This window comes from Leptonychotes weddellii, chromosome 8 (genome assembly GCF_054177405.1).
Source record: "Leptonychotes weddellii isolate Sample4059 chromosome 8, ASM5417740v2, whole genome shotgun sequence".
Taxonomy (NCBI): domain Eukaryota; kingdom Metazoa; phylum Chordata; class Mammalia; order Carnivora; family Phocidae; genus Leptonychotes; species Leptonychotes weddellii.
In genome coordinates, this window is record NC_138376.1 from 16,306,465 (window position 1) to 16,331,132 (window position 24,668).

At 40.5% G+C, this 24,668-nt stretch overlaps 1 protein-coding gene across 2 annotated transcripts in view; it reads right to left on the bottom strand.

Moving 5' to 3' along the window:
• Positions 1-807: 807 nt before the first annotated feature.
• RIOK1 (RIO kinase 1) overlaps positions 808-24,668 on the bottom strand; it is a 32,941-nt gene continuing 9,080 nt past the window's right edge. Inside the window, exons 6-17 of one of the 2 annotated variants that reach the window (XM_081827723.1) lie at positions 22,999-23,091; positions 22,130-22,242; positions 21,948-22,028; positions 20,707-20,793; positions 19,834-19,971; positions 19,144-19,247; positions 18,813-18,919; positions 16,227-16,292; positions 13,523-13,642; positions 12,658-12,711; positions 10,459-10,611; positions 808-9,635 (exon numbers count right to left, since the gene is read on the bottom strand). In XM_081827723.1, coding sequence (XP_081683849.1) covers positions 9,525-9,635; positions 10,459-10,611; positions 12,658-12,711; positions 13,523-13,642; positions 16,227-16,292; positions 18,813-18,919; positions 19,144-19,247; positions 19,834-19,971; positions 20,707-20,793; positions 21,948-22,028; positions 22,130-22,242; positions 22,999-23,091 — 1,227 coding nt within the window. In that variant the 3' untranslated portion in view covers positions 808-9,524. Of the gene's footprint in view, positions 9,636-10,457; positions 10,864-12,657; positions 12,712-13,522; positions 13,643-16,226; positions 16,293-18,812; positions 18,920-19,143; positions 19,248-19,833; positions 19,972-20,706; positions 20,794-21,947; positions 22,029-22,129; positions 22,243-22,998; positions 23,092-24,668 lie in introns of those variants that run through there. The other variant, XM_081827724.1, reaches the window with a different exon arrangement.

Here is a 24,668-nt window from a genome sequence, read left to right on the forward strand (position 1 = left end):
AACCATTTCGAAATTCTTCATAGATGGGGTATAAATTCTAAATAAAATAAGGAGGAATATTAGGTCCTAGACTAGAACTCAGTTTCTTAATTCAAATCTGGGACTTTCTCAGTTATAGCACGTGGCCATCTACCAACACCTGCAAAAGATGAACAAAACTAAGAATGTAGCAGGTATCCTACACATGAGGAGTCTTGATACAGTGCTATAACTTCATGTATGCTCTCCTAATATGGCTTCCATTTTCCAAGAAAAATCCTTTAGCCTCTAATCCTTCATTTTACACGGAATGCGCACCTTTTAGGAACCAAATGAGAAAAGTAACCAATACTTATTTTTTCTTAATAAACATTTATTGTGTGCTAAAGGACTTATCTGCATTTTATCTCATTTAACCCTTACTGCAATATAATGGATACTATTATCCTACAGTTTTCAAGCAAAGATCCTGCCACAGTCCTCACTAGCAACAACAGACTTCAAAATACAATTATGATGGTCCACAAGGGAACCTCAAGTTAAATACAGGGAATGACCTCCTGGAGCATTAATATTACTTGATTATCATTTAAAACTTTCAAAAAAGTTTTTAGCAGGAATTTAGTATGAAGTAGAATACAAAATTCACACGGATTTTTTTTTTTAAGCTAAAACAAGAGATTTGAAAATGTCATGCCAGGCAGTGGCGTGGAAAGCAGCTTGGGGCCATGTTCTTCTGTCCCAATGAGTACCTGCAGTAGGAAAGTTTGAGGCGCAAACTAACAAGCTAACAAAATACTGTGAGGAAAAAAACAAGTATTTAATGCCTCCTTGTATTATTCATTTATTAGTTAGTCCCATTTTCCCCTCACGCATTATATATATTATCTATATTTAAACCAAATGGAATGGCAATTTTTTCTTCAGACATAATAAATATTCCTGAATATGGAATTTTAAAAATATCTTCTAGAAGATTGATTTTGACAAATTTGGGGGAGTCCCTTGGTCATTCCTTTCCTTGTAGGTTGCTCTGTCCTACACACCACATATTCACATCCACAATTTAAAATTTTCTACCCCACAAAATATAGGTGAAATTAATTTTAATATATTTTCTTCAACCCAATATACTATAGTCCCCCCATGCTGCATCCACGGGGAAGACATTCCAAGACCCCCAGTGGATGCCTGAAACCATGGATAGTACCGAACTCTGTAGGTATTCCTTTTTTCCTATACATACATGCATATGATAGTTTAATTTATAAATTAGATACATTAAGAGATTAACAATAATAATATAGAACAATGATAACATGCTGTAAAAGAAGTTATGTGAATGTGGTTTCTCTCTCTCTCTCAAAATATCTTACCGTACTATATTCCCCTTCTTATTGGGATAACGTTTGATGATAAAATGTCACATGAGGGGAGGAAGGGAGGTGAATGACTCAGGCACTGTGACCCAGTGCTAAGCTACTACTGACTTTCTGAGGATGTGTCGGAAAAGGAGGATCATCTGCTTCTGGCCCATGGTTGACCGCAGGTGACCGGAACCACGGGTGTGGGGCCAGGGGGCTACTGCATGCAAAATATTAGCATTTCAACGTGTAATCAATATTAAGAAGTTACCAGGTTACTTTATTCTTTTTTTTTTATACCTAGTCTTCAAGATTCAGTGTGTATTTTGCACTTACAATCCCGCCCAGCCACACTGCAAGGGCCCAACAGTCATACGTGGCCAGTGGTGACCGCAGACGGCAGCTCTAGAGCTCAGAGTCCTCATCACTCCAATATCTTCATTTTATAGATAGGAAAGCTGAGGCCCAGAAGGAGAAAGTGAGTCTCTAGCAAGTTCATAGCATGCCAGACTCCCAGTCTAAGGCTCTTCAGGAGTCTGTTTTTGTGTGATTGTTACTATTTTCTTGAAGCATGTGTGCTGTTTTAAAAGTAAAGCAACTCCTGATTAAAGGAGCTACAACTTCTGGAAAAATGTTACCGAGGAGCTATTTCCTCAGTTCTTTAAGAGGACTGATTCAAAACTCAGCCACCAAACATGCACCGGCTATCAACAAGATCGGTTCATTTAATCCTTCTTGAAGGGGAACATAAAGTTGACTAATCCTGTGCATCCTGTACAATCTGAAAGTTCTGGCAATCATCAGCCTAACGGCCATTCATGCAACTTACAGAACAAGTTAATAATCAGAATTCAAGAGCACACCTCCCTCTAGAGGAGCAAACGTTATTGCAGGGACAATGAACAGAATTCCGATCATGAAATTAAAATGGCACACAGTAAGAAAAAGATGCCTTATGATTCATATAAAGAGCAAACTTGCCTTGTGGTAACTGGCACCTTAACCCATTGATTGTATCTTTAATAAACAAACTCTTTTAAGAGATGTCATTCTAGTCTGGTCCCTTGGCTTTGAAAGGTCTTTTCTCAGTCACTGATCTGCTACACTTTTTAAAATAATGGAATTGTGAAGAAGAAATCTTATGACTACCTGGTCTGACTCTTTGAATCTACAGATGAAAAATTTCCCCCCAAAGGAAAGTGACTCACCCTTTCCCCAGCCAAGAGAGGGTTCCCCTCGAGCAAGCCTTGATGATGTTTACATGGTGGGGCAACAGGAGACAAGCTCCCAATACTATTGCCAACACTGGTATCATTTAATGATAAACCAGGCTGGGCAAGACCAAATACATAGTTAACAAGCATGCCAATGTCCTGTGGCTAGTATACTGTTTTATGCCGTTTTGAAGAAAAGGATCAGGATGGTGCTTCACCGTGGAAGTTTGTCAGCCTCTCAAGTAAGCAGGGGTCTTGTTTACACTCAGAACCACCTTTTAAGATAAATTTATCGAGCACTTGGGTGGCTCAGTCAGTTAAGCATCTGCCTTCAGCTCAGGTCATGATCCTGGGGTCCTGGGATCGAGTCCTGCATTGAGTCCCACATCAAGTCCCCTGTTCAGTGGGGAGTCTGCTGCTCCCTCTGCCCCTCCCCACCACTCCTGCATGTTCTCTCTCGCTCTCTCTCACAAATATAAATAAGATAAATTTATCTTAAAAAATCTAAGTCTATATTTGGGAAAAGATGGCAAACTGTGTGAATCCTAAGCCTTAGTTTCAAAGACTCCCACTGTCATACATTATGGTGATTTGGGATTGAGCACTTTGGAAAATGGTCAAATGGTCTCACATGGTCAAAATCAAAATAACAATCTAGTTTAAAACCCATCAGTTCCATTGGCTTGAGTGCTGCGGGGGCAGTGATGTGGCCTACACACAAAGCTCAGGTCAGCCACCTTAAAATGGACGCCACTGGTCAGGGGAGGGCTAGAGAGAGTACAGATGAGTCCACATCAACTCCTACTTTTCACTGTTATGAACATGAGGGGTGCGAATTGATGTAATACCCTCATTTTTTTTTTTTTTAAGAAACACAACCTATTAATCACATATATTTATTATTTACTCTCTTTCAGACAGCATGTTAGGTGCTGGGATAAAAAACTGAACAAAGGTAAAAATCCTTGTCCTCACGAAGCTTACATTCTAGTCAGAGTTTGGGAGCGAAGACACACGATACATACATAAGTAAATTCAATACGTAAGTTAGTTAGAGGAGCTCTTGAAAAACAATGTAGAGTCAAGGTAGTACAGGCATGTAGGGGCCGGAGGGAAGGGGGCAGATCGCAATTCCAAACAGACGGGTTAGGACAGGGCACTCAGAAGATGGCATCATATTTTACAACAAGAATCGGGTTTGGCAGAACTAAAACTTCCACCAGCCTTTGTTCAATATACAGGTTCTCTAACTGCATCCTACTAATAGCATCTGAATTTCGGAGCCAAAAGGTCATTTCAAGTGACACCAAGCGAGGCCAGCACCAGTAGGCATTACGATTCTGCCTAGACCTACCTACCTTTTTGGCCCACATGACTGAACCTTGATGCCTAGGCAAAAAAAAAAAAGGTTACTTAAAAATAGTAAGACAAATATACAGACACTACTACTATGTGACAAACACTGTGACATATTTTAACTCATTAAAAAAAAATGCTTTTTCTTATGGGAACTTTTATACATCGAAATATAATACAATGAATCCATACGCACCCATTACTCAGCTTTGGTAATTATTAATGTTCTGCTGATCTTGTTTCATCTACTGTAAGGATGGGGATAAAGATGGAGTATTTTCAAGCAATCCCAGACATCCTATTTGTTAGATGCATAAAGACTTTAGTCCATATGGACCACAATTTTTAAAATGGAACAATACCACTATCGTATCCAATAAAATTACAATTCCTTCCTATCATCTAATATCTACTCCATTTTAAATTTTTTTGTTTGTCTAACAAAAAAAATCCATTTTTTAAAAAATTTTATTTATTTATTTATCCATTCATTCATTCATCCATTCATTCACCAGAGATAGAAGAGAGAGGCAGAGGGAGAGGCAGATTCCCCGATGAGCAAGGAGCCCGACACGGGACTCGATCCCAGGACTCTGGGATCATGACCTGAGCCAAAGGCAGATGCTTAACCAACTGAGCCACGCAGGCATCCCAAAAAGTCCATCTTTTTACAACTGGTTTGGACTAATTGGGATCCAAACGAAGTCCCCAGCATTGGGACACGTGTCTCTTAGACTGCTTTCACGGTTTGCGACAGCTCTTCCTTTTTCCCTAACCGAACTTCTGACTCGGATTCGGCTGACCGATTCCTCCCAGCCTCAACTATCCCGTCCCTGTGAGCGGTGTATTCCTGTCACTGCTGATCACATCTGGAGGCTACCTGCATTTGGGTTCGGTGGCTTGTGCAGGAGGCAAGGTGGTTCACAGGTGGTTGTGTGTGCTTCCCCCTGCACCGCACCAGAAGCACCCACGTGCCGGCCTGTCCCCTTTCAGGGGCTGAGCAGTGGGCACCCGCCTCACCAAGCTGCCTGCCGCTCTCCTCAGCATCCTTCACACGAACTCTGTGAGGTAGGTACTGCTACCATCCCCCCCGCAGTCATGGCATTTGCCTACTTAATGGCACCAGGTTCTGAGAACTGAAGCCACCAACGCCACCAAGGGGCCTGCACCTGAGCTCAAACAGACCCCTTCCCACCTTTCTAAGTCCTGAAACATTCCCGCAGGGCCTTTCGGAACCCCTGGTCAGACACCAGCAAAAAGCCTTGTGTCCTCGGCGTCTCCTCTGAGGGTCCCCTTTTCCTTAGCCCATTTAAACCCCGGCTCTCCTGAGGGCACTGCTTGCCCTGCCCCCATTAACCTCATGTCCTCGGACACCGCTCACTTCCCCTCCAGGTGGCAGGCTTCGATGCCAGCCCCTCCCTGGCCCACTTTCCTTCTCTCCCTGAAGATTCAAGCAGGGCCCTTACTGACGCCCTAAAACGAGGCCTGTCCTAACACAGATGGCCCTGCCAAGCCCTGGTCTCAGCTCCTTGACCTTCCAGCCTTCAGTGCTTTTGTCTGCTCCCTTCCCATGGCCCCTCACACCCATGGCTGCGCCTCAGATATTACACGAAGGGCAACCCTCCAAGAGCATGACCTTAAATATCCCATTCTCTGACCTCCTCTGTCTTTCCAGCTTCTGCACTCCAGCATCCTGACTCCAACAATTTTCTGGCCCCACCAAGGACCTACCACTTTTTCACTGACAAATCTAGAACCCCATGACGTTCACATACAGGATTTGTAAAGGCTAAAATTTCACCCAAAGACGATGAAGTTGATCAGCCTTTAAACAAAACTATCAAGTAGCACTGACACATGGAAACCTCTCTAGAGAGCTAGAGATAGCTCTGCTCACACATTAAATGACCCTCTTACTATTCTGGAAAAAAAAAAAAACCTGAGGACAAGGATTTTATGGCTGTGTGATTAGTCTAGCTGTAGGACAGATACGATATGACATCATAATCATGGCCTGCCAACACTCAAAGCAGGATGTGGAGTGATACAGAAAATGAAGGAAAGCCAAAACCAGCCAAGAATTCCACCAATTCAAGTTCTGGTTCTCCAAAATTCAAGTCCAAAGGTTTCCACAACACTGTCAACTGGGAACTGAGATCTCTGGAGGACACAGATGCAAGAAAGGCATCTTCTCCTTTGGAAACTAGCTTAAATGATTTGATACCCTGTACTACCATTTCCCCTGGGACAGTTTTTTTTTTTTTTTTTAAAGATTTTATTTATTTATTTGTCAGAGAGAGAGAGCACACAAGCAGAGGGAGCAGCAGGCTCCCCGCTGAGCAGGGGGACCCTGGGATCACGACCTAAGCCGAAGGCAGGCAACACAAACTCAAAGGCTATGCAAGTTAAAAACTGCTACCAAAATGTAGGGAGTGTGATAACTTAATCCAATTCGAGAGACAAAAAATAAAGAGCTCTTGCTTTATGATTACCCATGGTTGTAAACCGTGTCCATCTGATGTGGTCACAAAACACCTTTCCAGGAAACTAAACTTTGAGGAGGTGCTGATCCGTGCAACTCTTTCATCATCAAAAAGTAACCCCCAGAAATCAAGGTAGAGCTCTGAATGGGCATGGTCTCTACTTACTATGTGTACAACTAAAAATAGAAAACCTGTCAAGCTTTTTGAAAATGAAAGGATTTTAATGTCCTCACTTGGAGCCCATGACATTTGAGTTATCCTTAAACTGAACTTTTACCAGCTTCTAGAAGAATTTTTTTTTCCAACTCTTCATTTTCTGAGCCAAAAGATTAATGAGATCACAGCCACAAAACAGGATGGGCCTGTTACCAAGAAACAGCAAGCCACTTGCACCGAATTCAATAGAACATTCACGAAAAGAAGAGATGGTCTCAAACAACTTAGTACCAAACCATAGAGTTTTCCAACCTCTTGAGTCCATCTTCATCAAGCAGAGATAAAGCTGAAGAAAACCTGATGCCAGCCTAGAACCCCGGTTCCCATTTGGTCCGTGTCTCTTCACTGCAAGGCCAGGCTCAAACGCTGGGGCACCTGGGCAGGTGGAAGTTCTGTTCCCAAACTGCTTTATCAAAGGAAGAAGGACAACTACAGCAGCACAGAAGACAGCTCTAATTTTGTGCTTCAAAGAAAGGATCCCAACTTCTCACAGTAAACAGAAATCCTTACATTATTTGGAAGGATTAAATATCAACAAAATAGGACAGGAAATCAGATACATCTAGTGACAGTTATATCTCAGCCTTCAAGTCAAAACCCAAACCCCACCTCTCCAAATGGAAAGTAACTGTACAACCAATAGTGAATCCCTGGGCACTTCAAACCTGTCAACACTCAAAATTCAACTGCAACCAAAGTCAGCAAATAGTCCTCTAAGTTTGCCTAAGAACAGGGCTCCTTCTTCCAAGCCTTCCGGTGAGAAAGACACGAGTGGGGAAATATGGTTTCAGACAAGTTTGCCAGCAATATAAGCAGGTTACGAGTCCGTACGGCGTGCAGCCCAGAATCCAAACAAGGAGACGGCCTATCAGCAAGACAGTTACCAGAAGAATGTTCCTCAAATTAAAATCCCCCGACAGTCCCAAATTTTGGCATCTTACAAGCCACTTCCTCCCGGCAGCAATGCCAATGAGAATGTATTGTCCCTGTTATCATCTTACTGACATGACTTCTGCCCAAGAGAAATTGATTCCAGACTTTGTAATTGCATTAGATTCAGCAAAAGACAGCACTGAGGAGCTTGACCCCCTAAACACACCTTGTGCGAGAGTAAGACCAAACACGTATGAGAAAGGGAAGATCCTGAAGATAAAATCCCCAAACGTGTACAGGATTGCTAAATCTGTTTGTTTCTCTCTGGCTAACTGTAGAATATTTTAGAGGGGCTACTGTTGTATTTCATTGAAATCACATTTTGCATTTGGAACTTTTTAAAGTCAGGAGGAGAGGAGAGTATGAACATAATACATGTGACCTAGTATTTTAAAAGCTCAGCTGACTGCCCCCCCCCCCCCCGCAATAGCCCACCAACCCTCAAACCACCAGGTTCAAGCCTCAGTTTCAGGGAAACTAAGTTTATTTATAGCAATTTTTTCTGATGCAAGGGCTAAAACAGGTATTTCCAATATAAAATATATGGTAAGAAAAATTAAAAATTTATCATTTCTTTTGACTTTTGTGCTTTGTTGCAATGGAAGCTTACCCCCAATCCTGCTCCAGTCACATTCCTTCCCAACATGGGAAGTGGCAAGTGCAACAGTCTCAAGTGCTTGGGTCATAAACCCTGAAGCCATCCCTCACTTTGTCATACACCTCACATATTCCCTTAGCACATCCAGTTCACTCCACTGTGTTAAACTAGAATCCCACCTCTCTCTCCATGTCCGCTGCCACCATGCTAGACAGACCCATCACCAGCTCCCACGTGGGTTACTACAGTAACTTCCCCCCTGGTCTCCCACCCTCGCTTCCTACTCAGGTCTCTACGGAGGCCAGAGAGCGAGATCCCTCCAAAACACAAGTCAGATCATATCATTCCTCTGCTCAAAATCCTCTAATAGCCTAGCACCATGTAATCTCTTTCTTGGTCATGGGAGCCTCTTGTTTCTGGAACATTCCAGGCACACTTCTGCCTCAGGGCCTTCACACTTGCTGTTTGCTTTGACTGGAATACTCTTCTCTCCTGATACATACCTGACTCCCATTCTTCAAGTATTTGCTCAAATGTAGCTGCTCGGTGTGGCCTGTTTTTCAACGGCAAACTCCCACCTCCCCAGGCATTCTCTTTGTTCTGCATTATTTCTCACCACAGAATTTACCACCTACTGATACATTTTTATTTATTAGTTTAATGTCTTGCTTTCAAAATGTAAAGTACCTGAACGTGGTAATTTTTCAGTTTTGTTTACTGCTGTATCCCTAGCACCTAACACACTCAAATATTCGATGAATGAACAGAATAGGCCAAATAGCTGAATGTGAAATAGCTTATAAACTGCGATGTCTTCACTCAAGAGTAACAAAGATGAAGAGTAAGTGCATCCCAAATGAGCAGCAATGCACACAGAACAGTCGCAGTAGATGATTACTGAATCAACCACCAAATGAATTCTCTTAGAAACAAAACTCCCTTCCACAGAAACAGCGGCCCTAGGATCAAATGATTTCAGATGGGTCTCTGGCATGTACGAGCAAAGCAAAAACAATCTACCCAAGTCTGTCCAAAGTGCCTTTACACTTACATAAAGACTATGGATGTTGGTCACATTTAAACATTTATGATGCTTCGAAAAACATATTGCAGGAGAAAAAAATATATATAAAAATAAAACTGTATAAAGTTCTTCATTAAAATAGTAGTTTAAATAAATCCTCTGTCAATACCACCCAGAGGCAGTGAGTGCATCTAGACGGGGAGAGCTTAGAGCTTGTTACATAATTACACAAGAACACGTGAGCACACGTGAGCCCGTGTTCACGACACTGCCGTGAGAACCCCTTCCAGGCGCAGCTCACCGCGCAGGCGGGAAAAGCGACTGATGGAAGATTACTCTATGTCTCGAGTTCTGGTTCTATTTGCCCTTTTTCATCTTGGCTGTCTTCTCCTTCCTTTTTTTCACATGCTTCGGAATTTTGTTTTTTCTTTTCTCTCTCTGGGCTTCCTTGACCATCTTTTTTCTTTCCTGTAAAACAAAAACAAAAATAAAGGAACCTGCAGATTTCATTCCGAGTATTCATTTTACTATTACAACTAAGTAAGAAAACATATGTGAAAGGACAAAAGTGAGTATAACAGGAAAAGATGAAAATGATTAGGATGTGGTGGTGCAATTTGGTTCCAAATTTGTCTTTACGGTTTCTTAATAGAAATTTGAAGAGTGCCAAACAGAAATAACTGGGAGGACTATTAAATGTTTGCAACTACTTTTCTTCACAAGTTTCATATTCTAACAGAAATACAGGTTGGAAAGACAAAATATTTGCAGTAGACAAAGACAGAAAATGTGTGCATTAGCTTGGGTATGTCTCTCAGAAGTCTTAGGGCCCTGAACATTGTAAGGATTAAAGGCTTAAGCTAAGAATGAACAGTAACATTTACACAGCAATCATGTATCATTCGTCTCTTATGCTGATGGCTAGGAGTGGAATAAGTCTTTTAGATTCTGGAAACACCGACTGAGTTGCAAATCCCCTATGAAATGGCCTTTCAGTATTTCACCATGGGACAACTCCAACATCAATTGTGTTTCAAGTGAATGACAATCATTTCTAATCGATGAATTCAGTGTGTCCTCTCTCTAGGCAGTGCCCAGGGAGCTCCTAACAGAAGCCCAATCTCTACACAATGTGACCTCCAAAGGCAAAGTTCACACTTAGAAACTAGCACTACAACTAGAAGTACTTACTGATCAATAATCTTTTCAGCCATCATAATCTAGTAAATGAGAAACGAAACTGGCTTTGCTACCATGCTGAAGAACAAGGGAATTTGAGTTCTCGGCTCACCTTTTTATCAACTTCAACGTCAGCAGTGGGTTTCCTGGAGCAGGCCTGTTCTCTCTGCTCTTCTGAGTCTATGTCAGAACACTCAGAGCTTCCAGCATCTTCTGAATCAGAACAAGCCTTTTCCTTAGCCTGATTTTCTAGAAGTGCAGGAACCTTGAAAATATTACAAAAGCTATTCTATAACCACTTAGTCACCTATTGTTAAATGTGATAATGGTAGAATTCAGATTTTTCAGCCTTGCACGTATACGGTGAACAACTACATCCTGTACTGAAACATTGAGAACAACAGAATCAACATCAGGGAGGAAGCGTGGAAGCAGGGCATCGAGTGAGGCTCCAGAACACACCCAAATGAAGGAACTGTGGCTTCACTGGGTGACCCAGATCACTGACAGAACCAAGCTGGATTTGGAAGGAGAAATACAGATAGAAGTAAAAAATAAAGATTGATTTGGATAACTTCACAGCTATTTTCTTATGAATTGAATGTCAAGCAATACTTACTATTAGTCCAATCAAGAGGGAAAACAATATTTAAACAAGAGAAATTGGTGCTTCCCCCCTCCCGCCGAAGTTTAGCAGTTTTTAAAGCAGCATGAAGCATTGTTTAAAAACAAGAGGTTTTGGGGGCGCCTGGGTGGCTCAGTTGGTTAAGCGACCGCCTTCGGCACAGGGCATGATCCTGGAGTCCTGGGATCGAGTCCCACATCGGGCTCCCTGCTCAGTGGGGAGTCTGCTTCTCCTTCTGACCCTCCTCCTTCTCATGCTCTCTGTCTCTCATTCTCTCTCTCTCAAATGAATAAATAAAATCTTTAAAAATAAATAAATAAATAAAATAAAAACAAAAAAATAAAAACCAAGAGGTTTTGGGTGCCTGGGTGGCTCAGTTGATTGAGTGGCTGCCTTCGGCTCAGGTCATGATCCTGGAGTTCCAGGATCGAGTCCCGCATCAGGCTCCCTGCTCAGTGAGGAATCTGCTTCTCCCTCTGACCCTCCTCCCTCTCGTCCTCTCTCTCTCTCACTCACTCAAATAATAAATAAAAAATCTTTTAAAAAATAAAAAACAAGAGGTTTTCTTTTTATAAGAAAAAATATCTTTAAAAGGCAATTGTACAAAAAGGTTTTCTAGCCAGTTTTCACAAAATCTTCATGTGCTGGAACTCAAGGCACAACTGCCCTATAACACGTACTATATGTAACACATACTGAACATGTGAGTTTTCCTAATTCAATTCTTCCAAAAACAAAGACACAGTAAAATTTCAAAAAGCAAACTATGATCCTTCACATTTAAGCCTTTAATTAAGAACATCCAAATAGGGATGCCTAGGTGGCTGAGTCAGTTAAATGTCTGACTTTCGATCTCAGGTCAGTTCAAGTCCCAAGTTGGGCTCCACGCAGGGTGTGCAGCCGACTTTATTATTTTTTTTTTTTAATTTTATGTATTTATTTGGAGGAGAGAGAGAGAGACAGTGACTGAACCACTTAGACGCCCCGCATGGAACCTACTTTAAAAACAAAATAAAACATTAAAATAAGTAAGAACTGCCTTTATTTTTGCTTACGTTAGAATTAATCCACACCATTCTAAAAATGTAAAACAAAACAAGAAAAAACACTACAGGAAGCCAGAACTATAAAACTGCTAAACCTGTGAGACTGCTCTGCAACAGGTTTTTTTTTAAAGATTTTATTTATTCATAAGAGACAGACAGAGAGAGGCAGAGGGAGAAGCAGGCTCCCCGCTGAGCAGGGAGCCCGATGCGGGACTCGATCCCAGGACCCTGGGATCATGACCTGAGCCGAAGGCAGACACTTAACGACTGAGCCACCCAGGCGCCCTGCAACAGGTTTTATACCAGTATGAGACCAGATTCCCTTGTTGTTTTTTTTAACTGTAAAAACACCAAGAAACACCTGGTTATCATTAATAATTTCATAAAGACCAGGATATAAAAAGCATCAATGCCTCAGCAAGAACAACAGAACAACTGACAGAAATAAACCACAAATTCCTGTATTTCAGTCTTATGGCTAAAAAAAGTGAACACAAATCGGGCATTTCTGAAAATGCCCAAAAACTTCGGAAATATCTATACTAGTAATAATATTGTTAGTTTAATTCTAGTATAAAGTAGGTTTTATAGGCTTCAAAAGAGTATTCACGTAAATGAACATCAACACAAGTTCTCATACCTTCTGAACTCCAGACAGATCTTTCTTCAATCCTGTAACGGTCTGGTACAGAATCTTATTACCAAAAAGACGAAAAGAAGAATCAACATAAAGCTAAGCAGTGACAAACACACATTGTAATATTATGAAAGAACACTGTGGGCTAATAATCTTCTGTGATTATTAAGAGGTGCCTAAAACTTACCCCCTGGTTAACACAGAAAGTTTATAGCATAGGTATTATTCTTGCCCCCCGAGCACACAGGCATTAGCAAACTCTGGCCCACAACCCACCCACAGCCTGATGGTTTTTACAAATGAACCTTTGCCACCAATTTTATAAGAGAAAACTCTTAACTGTGATTCTCAATTAAATGGAATGTATTCTCCCCAAAATAACTCCATTCTTCTCTCATTATTAGGAATCATGAAAAGCTGTATCAATTATTATTAAAGGGCTTTTAATTTCTTCAATAAAAACTTGGGGAATTTTTCTTTTTCTTATTTTATAATGACCTACATAATAGCCTCCATTTTGCTTCTTTGCCTGCAAAGTCTAAAATATTTACTATCTGGCCTTTTCACAGAAAGAAATGTTCCAGACCTTGAAATATGTATGTTAATGGACCTAGTGTAATAACCATTTACAGCCCAGACTTTACACAAATCTTCCATTTTCTGCAACTATAGTCTATTGGACTCAAATGTGCCATTTTCTTTCACAAATACCAGTGAATTCCCTTTACATCCAATGTGCGCAGAAGACATATTAATGCAAAGGGAATCAGCTATCTCAGAAGATTAGAAGCCAACATTCAAGATGGCAGGTTTGGGACAGTAGCTTCCTCTATAAACTTGCTTGTTATATACAAACCAAGCTACTCACATTGTCTTGTTGGGCATTCATGGCCATATCTTCTTCCTTCAATTTCATCATTATATCCATATCCCTTTCATAGTTTTTTACTTCATTCAAGGTTCTAGGAATATATGCTCTCTTAAACACCTAACAGACACAGAGGAAAAGAAAATCAAAAGAGTTATTCACATGCTTCTCTCATTCCCTGAGCATCTCACACCCACCACGTCCGAAGACTCTGCCGTCATCTACAGCACGGATCCTCAGCCAGGCTCTGCACACACTGGTGTTGCTGTGCGGATCCCAAAAGGACTCTGTTACTAACGATAAAATGTGAAATGATTTGAAGTCCCCACTTTCCCCTTGTTTGCATTCCAGAAAGCTTTTCTGAGTGGGAAAGAAAGGAATGGAGTTGCAGTTAGCAAGTACTGCCCCCGGCTAGGCCTTACAAAGGAACATGTTCTTACATGGAAATATTATCTACCCTGTGCTATGGTGAAAAGGATTCAGAACTGCTGATAAATATAGGGTGCCTTATATTCATCCATCACACTAATAGCTCTGAGAATTTTTGATTAAAAGTCTACTATGGGGGGGCCTGTGTGGCGCAATCAGTTGAGAGACCAACTCTTGGTTTCGACTCAGGGAGTGATCTCAGGGTCCCGAGACTGAACCCCAAGTCGGGGTCTGTGCTTAGTGTCGAGTCTGCTTGAGATTCTCTCTCCCTCTCCCTTTGCCCCTCCTACTTGTTCTTTCCCTCTCTCAAACAAATAAATAAATCTTTAAAAAATACACTAATCCCCAAGATTAAAATAATTTTCTTTTTCACCACACATATTTAAAGTCTACAATGGTACCAAAATCAACATTTAAATCATTTAAAAATTCACATTTGTGAACTGAGATGGGTTTTCCCTTCTTGAATAATGTTTCAATAGGTTCTTTAAAAATGTTCTCTATCTAAAGCATTATATGCCCTAAATTTCAAATTACACTACAAAGCTATAATAATCAAAACAGTACAGCACTAGCACAAAAACAGACACATAGATCAATGGAACAGAATAAAGAGCCCAGAAATAAACCCACGCATATAAGGTCAATTAATTTACAACAAAGGAGATACGAATATATAACAGGGAAAGGACAGTCTCTTCAATAAATGGTATTGGGAAAACTGGACAGCCACATGCAAAAGAATGAAACTGAACCACTATCTTACCATACATAAAAATAAACTCACGACAGAGCAAAAACCTAAATGTAAGACCTAAAACTTTAAAATTCCTAAAAGAAAAAGGCAGTAAACTTAAATACAGTCTTAGCAGTATTTTTTTGGATCTTTCTCCTCAGGCAAGGGCAACAAAAGCAAAAATAAGCAAATGGGGACTACATCAAACTAAAAACCTTTTCACAGGAAACAAAACCATCAACAAAAAGACAGCCTGCTGAGTGGGAGAAGATATTTGCAAATGATGTATCTGATAGGCGGTTAATATCCACAAAATATAAGGAACTCGTAAAACTCACCACCAACAAAAAACAATCTGATTAAAAAATGAGAGGACCCGAATAGGGATTTTTCCAAAGACATACAGATGGCCAACACTCCCATGAAAACATGCTCAGCATCACCGTAGAGATACAAATCTAAACCACAATGAGAGATCTCCTCACACCAGTCAGAATGGCTAGTATCAAAAAGAAGTAAGTGTTGGCAAAGATGTAGAGAAAAGAGAACCCCCATACACTGCTGGTGGGAATGCAAAATGGTGCAGCCACTATGGAAAAATGTATGGAGGTTCCTCAAAAAATTAAAAATAGAAATACCACAAAATTCAGCAATTCTACTTCTGGGTATTTATCCAAACAAAACAGAAATACTAATTTGAAGAGATACATGCACCACTATGTTCACTGTAGTATTATTTACAAGAGCCAAAATACGGAAGAAGCATAAATGCCCATTAATAAAGAAAATGTATATATATATATATATATATATATATATATATATATACACACACACACACACACAAACACACAATAAAATATTACTCAGCCTTAAAAGAGTGAAATCTTGCCATTTGTGACAACATGGATGGACCTCAAAGGTATTATGCTTAGTGAAATAAGACCGAGAAAGATAAATACTGTATGATTTCACTTATATGTGGACTCTATAAAAACAAAACAAATGAACTAACAAAACAGAAATAGACTCATAAATACAGAGAACAAACTGGTGGTTGCCCGATGGGGAGAGGATGGGGGAATCAGAAGGGGATTAGAGGTATGAACTTACAGTTTTAAAATGAATTAATCACACATATATAAAATACAGCATAGGAAATATAGTCAATAACATTATAGTAACTATGTATGGTGACAGATGGTAACTAGACTTAGTGTGGTGACTATTCAGTAATGTACATAAATGCTGAATCACCGTGTTGCACATCTGAAAGTAATACAATACTGCGCATGAACTATTCTGCAAATAAGTAAGTAAAGCTCTCCATCTAGGACAATGGGCTAATAGGTTGCTGAGTGGAATGATGTAATGAAATGTAATTTATCCCATTTGGCTCAGTTAAATGATGTAAAAGGAAATATTCTCATCATCTGAAAACTGCTTCTCTCTTAAAATCAAGTTGGTGACCTCGTATGCCCTTAAAAAAACAAAAACTCAAAGTGTTTCCTACGGCTGTGGAAAGATAATACATCTTACCTCTTCGTCCACATGATCTTGGCTGGACCTTTCTTCCTTGGTCCTTTGAGATGCTATTTCCATGGCCTTGGAAAGAAATCAAAAGTTACTTTCCTTTATATTCAACCTACAGAAGATGCATCCATTTCTCAATTTTAGTATAAACCTGCTCTCACCTTTATCGGTATCACGTCTACACTTCTGAAAAAAGGATTCTGAGGCCTCCAATGACACAGGTTAGCTCTGTCAGATCTCACCAAAAAGGCTGCTATCAGCTCAAAAGTAACAGTATAAATCAAACCATTTAGCCTTGGGGAATCCCTACCCCTTTCCTCAAGAGTAAAACTACTCTCCTTAATTTTTTTTTTTTTTTTAAAGATTTTACTTATTTGAGAGAGACAGAGAGAGAGAGCACGAGCAGGGGGAGGGGCAGAGGTAGAGGGAGAAGCAGACGCCCCACTGAGCAAGGAGCCCGATGTGGGCCTCGATCCCAGGACCCTGGGATCATGACCTGAGCCGAAGGCTCAACCGACTGAGCCACCCAGGTGCTCCTAATTGTTTTTAAGTGGGACTTGAACTCAAGACCCTACTTTCCCTAATTTTTAAATGATTAGCAAAAATATTTACTAAAGGAAAACTGAGACCCAAAGAATGGAAGAACCACCCTTTAATTCTTCAGCAATGAAGGGAATCAAAGAGGAAAGGGGGATTGTCCTCTAATTTTGAGCATGTGTCTCTAATGCTGCAGAAAAATAAACCACCAAAGAAATCTCTTTGAGCAAACCGTGACTGCAACTAAGGTGACAAAGATTCTACAAGAGTCTTTTGGCTTGGAAAACTGGAGATTTGTTCTCTACTAGGATACATAGAAAAAAGGAAAGAGTTGTGGTACTAGGGTTCTTTGTTTTACATTCAGACACTAAAATTAGTGCTAAAAAATTTAAGAATAAAAACGGTATGTATTTATTCAATTAATATATGTAATTGCTTAGTATGTGCCAGGTACCGATTAGGTAACGGCAATACAAGACTAAACCTCCTGACCCGTGTGGGCTCATGGTCCAGGAGAGGCTGACAACATTAAAAAGAACTTAACAACAGGAGCGCCTGGGTGGCTCAGTCGGTTAAACATCTGACTCTTGATTTCAGCTCGGGTCTTGATCTCAGGGTTGTGAGTTCAAGCCCTGCTCAGTGTGGAGACTACTTAAAAAAAAAAAGAAAAGAACTTAATGACAAGTGAGGTAGTAAGACCACTTCTACTACAGGCTCACATGATCTGGAAAATACACCTGCAGAAACAATGATTTCTGCGCGATTTCTCCTTGAGAAAGTTTTCTGAATGGAGCTCTAACGTAGCCAACAAGCACACGAAAAGATGCTCAACATCACTCATCATCAAGGAAATGCAAATCAAAACCATGAGACACCACCTCACACCTGTTAGGATAGCTACTCCAAAAAAAGAAAAAACCAACACAAAAAAACAGAAAATGGTGAGGATGTATGTGGAGAAACTGGCACCCTCTGCAGTGTTGGGTGGGAATGTAAAACGGTTTCACCACTAAGAAGAACAGTATGGTAGTTCCTCAAAAAATTAAAAGCAGAATTACTATATAATGCACAATTCCACTTTTGGGTATACACCCAAAGGAACTGAAAGCAGGGTCTTGAAGAGAGATTTGTGCACCCACGTTCAAAGCAGCATGATTCACCAACATCCAAGAGGTAGAAGCACCCCAAGTGTCCATTCACAGATGAATGGATGCCCAGGATGTGTTTGTGCTCCATGAAAGAATCTTGAGGACATTATGCTAAGGGAAACAAGTGGCCAGAAAAAGAAAAAAACAGCATGATTCCACTTATGTGAGGTACCTACAGTAGGCAACATCACAGAGAGAAAGCAGAACAGGCTGGGGGTGGGGAGAAATGGGGAGTTAATGTTTAATGGGTACGGAGTTTGTATTTTACAGGATGAGAAAGTTCTGGAGATGGACGTTGGTGACGGCTGCAAAACAGTGTGAATATACGTAATGCCAGCGAACGTACACTTACACGTGGTTACAATGGTGAGTTTTACGCTATGTGCATTTTACCACACGTGCAAAAGTTCTGTGACTCAAAAAGGCCTCTGAGAAACAAGGGAAAGACCAGAAGCCAAACAGGTCTATGGCAGTCTATGTAATCTTGCCCAATGCTTCAAGTCAAGAAACCTGGATTTCCCATTGGCTTTTTTTTTTTAATTTTTTTATTGTTATGTTAATCCCCATACATTACATCATTAGTTTTAGATGTAGTGTTCCATGATTCATTGTTTGTGCATAACACCCAGTGCTCCATGCAGAACACGCCCTCTTTAATACCCATCACCAGGCTAACCCATCCTCCCACCCTCCTCCCCTCTAGAACCCTCAGTTTGTTTTTCAGAGTCCATCGTCTCTCATTCCCATTGGCTTTTTACTGTATTTTTGATTCCCTATGTGTGAAATCAGGAGGTCTCAGGAAGCTGTTGAAACGAACATACACTGAGCAATTGGAGTCCCTGAGAAGCAGCACGTAAGTGCAGATTACTACTATTTTCTGTTCTTTCTTTTCCTCGCCCCATCTCACCTTTGAGAGGTAAGCGTCCATGTTCTCCTGTGTAATGGACGGATCTGTGACAAATTCAAAGAGTTCCCGCACAGTCATCACAGCAACGCTGTGCTTCAAAAAGAAATCTGTTGAAAGGAAAACGCAGCACAGCCTTAGGAGGGAAAAAGTTGTTACTCCAACTATGTTACGAAGAAACAAAGAGATGAATAAAAATACACCATCTCCCAGCAAATGGTAGAAGTATCACTACATCAAAAGATTTAGTGCCAAGATTTGACATCAACAGCTTACCAGAGTGCAGAACCAACAGACACAAACAAGCCGGTAGGAAATTCCAATTTCCACTCACCGTTGACATTGGCACAGTCCTTTCTCAAGAACTCCAAGGCATGTGGGTGGTCATGCTCTACGGACTGAGAAACGTCAATGATGTACACACCTCCACTATGGTACCTGTGGGCCAGACACGCAGGGACTTGGATTCTACTTTCCTGCGTTTTGTTGTTTAAAAAAATTCTATCTTAAGAGCAAGCGAAATGACCAATAGAACGAACAAGGTGGGTAAGGATAAGAGGCCACTTTGACTAGCAAGAGATGAAAACTGAGAAGATTTCCAAAGTCTGAGAACTCTGTTAATGATCAGATAGGCAGTTCTGTGACTAAGGCCACCACAAGCACAGAACACATCCTATACCATGACCATGTGGAGGCCAACTTTAAATCTTTAGAATTTAAAAATGACTTCTTGGGGTTGCCTGGGTGGCTCAGTTGGTTAAGCATCTGCCCTTGGCTCAGGTCATGATCCCAGGGTCCTGGGCTCGAGCCCCGCGTCGGGCTCCCTGCTCAGTGGGGAGTCTGCTTCTCCCTCTCCTCCCCGCTCGTGCTCTCGCCATCTCTGTTTCTCTCTCTCAAATAAATTAAAAAATAAAAAAGCAAAAAATAAAATAAAAATAAAAATGACTTCTTGGATTGGGATTTTATTTTTTTAAAGGACATGAAACGCTGTACAGGAGGTTCCCAAGGGACAAAACACACTCACAGCATGTTAAATTCACTGAGATCTGCATGGACAAGTCTGGCATCTTGATACATTCTTCTCATGTACTGGATGACCTGCAGATATAACTCCCGAGCCTTAGATTCTGATAACTGGACGTTTTTCAACAGTGGCGCTGGCCTTTAATACAAATAAAATGAACTAAGATAAAATGCCCCAGAACAAGTTTTCTTGCTTTATACTACACATTGCTACATGGACTTCTTTTCAACAACTTATCACTGGGCAACTGGGTCACTATAGATGTACCAATCAAAAAGTTGTCAAGAAACAGGTGTTCTCCCAGCTTACTGTATAAAACATTCCTCAAAACAGGGTGAACTTTGTTATTCTGAAGCACTTTGAGACTTAAAAAGGTAAAATAAATGAGTAACTCTGCACGAGTACAGTGGAAAAGATTCACAAAAAACATTCCAAGATGAAAGGAGCTATTTAAATGGCAAATAGTTGTAGGTCAGATAATTTGAAGCACTTAAAAATATACTTCTGACTGTCACTGTTTACAGCTTTCTTCCTGGCCACCATAATGGGTGTGAGGTATAAGAGATCAAAGAAAATCATGCCAGCTGGGTTGATTGCAGGCTTAAGCCTCATGATGATTCTGAGACTTGTCTTATTGTTGCTCTGAGAATCCAAAGGAACTGAAGACTAAAGTCATGTGATTCTACGGGCAGAGCATACACTTTGTAATTTAAAAGATAAGCTTCAACGTGGAATGTTAAGTGTCTTATTTTACGTTAGAAACAACAGAAATGCTCCAAAATAAACACTAGTTTGAGGGATTTTTTTTTTAAAAACAAAAGAAAAAAATATATACTTCTGAGCATGTAATTATTAGGCCTTCTACATACTCACATGTCATCTTTACCAATGAAGCCCATGACAAGAACATGACTTCTCAGCAGGACAGGTTCTGGGCATGGGATCTGTGCTGTGTTTAGTCTGTGGTATTCAAAAAGACAAAAGGACAAATGAAAAGGTGACACAACATGTAAAACAAATCACAACGGCTACAGAACACAAGATTAATATGGCTGTTAGGAAACAGCATCAACACATCTCAATTGTATTACTGTATTTCATAAACTTGAAGACCGCAGAGATTTTAAGTGGCACCAAGATGCACAACCAAGAACCGCAAAACACTGGCAATTCATCTATATCTCATAGCCTCTAACACTCAGTCCCATTCCAGAGATGTTAAACTGTGCAATGTGCATCTCAGAACTGATGAACTACAGCAGTTATGTCTTCTGAGTTGATTAGCCTCAACAATGATTAATAAAACAGTTGGACTCAGGGTGCCTGGCTGGCTCAGTGGGTAGAGCACATGACTCTTGACCCTCGGGTCGTGAGGTAGAGCCCCGCCCACACAGGGTGTAGTTTACTTACAAAAAAACCAAAAAACAAAAAACCAGTTGGACTCATACCTAATAGCTAACTGAACACAAGAAGATTTCAAAAGGACTTTCAAAACAAGTATTTAATACTAAAATATCCAACGTATGTCACCAATGCACAGCAGATAAAATGTTAAAAGGTACTCGAAAGAGAAAAAAAAAAACTTCAAATTTTTGAAACACTTGATCTCAGCTAAGTAAGTTGCCCTCACCTGATATAAAAGTGTCAGCACAAAGAACGTATAAGTATGTCCAAGACTGGACTGAAATCTGAAAAGGAAACTATGATAGAGTTTAGGTCCTAACAAAATCGTCTAAAACTCCAATGCCTATAAAAAATGACACATCAGTCTCAAAACCTGATTGTGTATTTCCCTGCTTAAAATCTTGCATTAGCCCCCTATCATCCTCGGTATAAATTTTAAATGCTTTCACATGGCTTCCAAGGTGCTTGGAATGACCCAGCCTTGCTGAATAAATGTGAATTTTTCCGTAATGGGTTCTCAAAACAGAGAAAACAAGGTAGTTCTTATTTGTCCAGGAATGTGCCATTTCCGCGCACCTCAGCAGATCTAACGGAAATGAGCAGCACTACGAGTGCCCACCTTCGGACAGAACCACCCTGGGATATGCCAGCAGGAAGGAGCGGGGGCCAGTATGTCAGACACAGCACAGCCCCACGCCCCAGACAGTCACCTGATTAAGTTCCTCATTTCTTTTTCTGCCCAAGTTTTCACCATTTTTCTGGGGTTTCCTTTACAATAGCCATGACGAAATCTTGAATGAGAAAAATATTTGTTATTCCCATCATTCCATTATTCCAGTTTTTATTTTAGGATATAGAAATTAGGCCAACTGGAAAAAGAATCTGAACTCACCTGAATTCCCCACTTACATACTTATCCCGATCTTTGAACACCAAAATAGAAGTTTTGTAAATTTTGATGGCTCTGCTCTCTCCATTTGCTGTGCTAGCATGGTATACATTAGCCTATTTTGCATCAAAAACAAATTAAGTTTGTGTTAAATAACTACACACAGTATTTCAATCTTTCACTCTATTTGATTTTATCCTCAAAAGTTAAAAAAAAGTCAAGCGAACTGAAGTAACATGTACGAGAAACACCATCGTCTTCTGATTATGTCAATTAAAATTCTAAACATCATTACAAAAAGGTACAGTAAGTAGAGCTCTAATTTACGTATACAGGAAGATCCAATTCATATACAAGAAGCGGCTTTCAACGTTTTTGTATCTCAAGTATGTGAAAAATATTTTAAGACATTCTTACATCTCATGATTTGTAAACGGAGTTTTACTGAGAAGTGCTTCCCATAGAATGAGTGGCTCATTTAAAACTGCCATGTCTGTCTTTCTCCATATACACATACAAAGAAAAAACGGGGAAGAGATTCATTGACTCAGAAAGACTAGACTAAGCCCCTGCCCCATTAGTAACCATGTGATAAGGATTCAGGCCTGCAGTAATCTGACCCTGGGCACCACCTGGACCCAGTGATCCAGTACAGTAACGGAGGTGAAAAGGCAAGGTTGTGTGTACAACTTCCTACCTACCCATAAATATTAATAAAGCCGTTTTTAGAAATACTAAGCTATTCTGACTTGTGTATTTTTTTTCTTTTCTTTTTAAAGGCACCATTTATTTACTAAGTGCCTTAGTTTCATTTGTTATCTGAAGTAAGAAAACTAACATGAAAACACTCAGGCAGCCAAAGAAAAGCTCACTTCTTTTCCTGTGCTTACGCAGCCATTTATCTCAGATATGATTCCTCTAGTCAACATCTTGAATAATATCATTCGCGTTCTAGGATCCAACACCTAAAAAAATGCAAAAAATAAAAAGTTCAGAGAGACAGTACCAAATATTTCTCATTGAAACATCTGACCATCAATAACCTGAAGAAGAGCTTAAGTACTAAGCTATCCTGGCTGACTCAATGAAAAGTATCAACTGTGGTGTTTTTATTCACTATAATTTTTAACAAATAAAATGCCACACGAAGGTGAAAGGAACAAGAGACGCACCAACAAGTTCAGTCACAGAAATTAAAGTCTACCAAGTCAAAGGGAAGCAGAAAGTGACAGCAGACTGACATTAGCTAATAGAATATAATGCAAGTCACATAACTAGGTTTACATTTTCTAGTCACATTAAAAGGAGTAAAAAATAGCAGGTAAAATTTGTTTTATTTATTTAATCCAGTATATCTAAAACATTATCAGTTTCAACATGCAATCGATATAAGTTACCAGCGAGAGATTTAACACTGCATTTTTTACACTAAGCCTTCACACCAAGCCTGTTGATGTTGATAGCACATCTCAATTCAGACTAGCTACATTTCAAGTGCTCAATGGCCACTGTACTGGATATGAAACTTTAAATCAGAGGTCAGCACCATACAGCTCATGAGTCAAATCCAGGCCACAGCCTGTTTTTCTACAGCCTGTAAGCTAGGAATGGTCTTTACATTTTAAAATAGTTGTAAAAAAAAAAAAAAATTGAGCCACAATGCTTAAAGTATTTAACCCTTTAAAGAAGGAGTTTGCACACCTCTGCTATAGATGAGTAAATCAGGGAAAGGGTCTCCTTTGAAGCCAGAGCAATCAATCTTGACTAAAAAGGACTCCAAAGTCCTCCTTAACGAAAAAGCCATGAACTTAAAGCCTGGTCCCATCCGTGCCCGAACTGAAGCAGCCACATATTTACACACACTTTCAAGGGACACTCACAACAGCCCCTCCACCTCCACGGAGAGAGACGGTGTAAAGCGGCCCAATCTAACTACACTTTAGGGTCTGTCCTTCAGTGACACAGCTGCGGTCACACCAGAAACCTAAGGTTAATAAAAACAAAACCCTGGAAGACTGCATGACTAAAAGCCAAACGGCATCAATGGCAACTAGATCGAAATGAGAGGGAAGTGAGCGAACAGACACTAGCTGCCCGGGCGGCTGGGCGCACAGGTGAGCAGAGGGAGGGCACGCTGCTGGGGCGGAAGGATGCAGACAGGCGCCTGCGCTGCTGCCAAAATGGGGGGAAGCCAAGTCCGGACCACAGGAGGGGCAACGTGCCAAAACGGCTTGTAAACAAAATAGGAAAAAAGAAATCCGCAAAGTGAATGAACTTACAAATACATACCTTAAAATACCACTTAAGATCAAGATACACACTCTTAATTCCACATTAATTTCGAAAGGGGAAAAAAGGACTTCCTGCCTTAGTCCTTTTAGGGTCTGTGACAATTAGAGCTGCCTCACTTCTCTCAGCTGGACTACCCTTTGTTTTCAATCACACACACACACACACACACACACACATCACACAAAACAAATACATGAGAGGGCAATGAAGACATGGATCCCAGACCTACTTCCGCCCAACTACGGGCAGA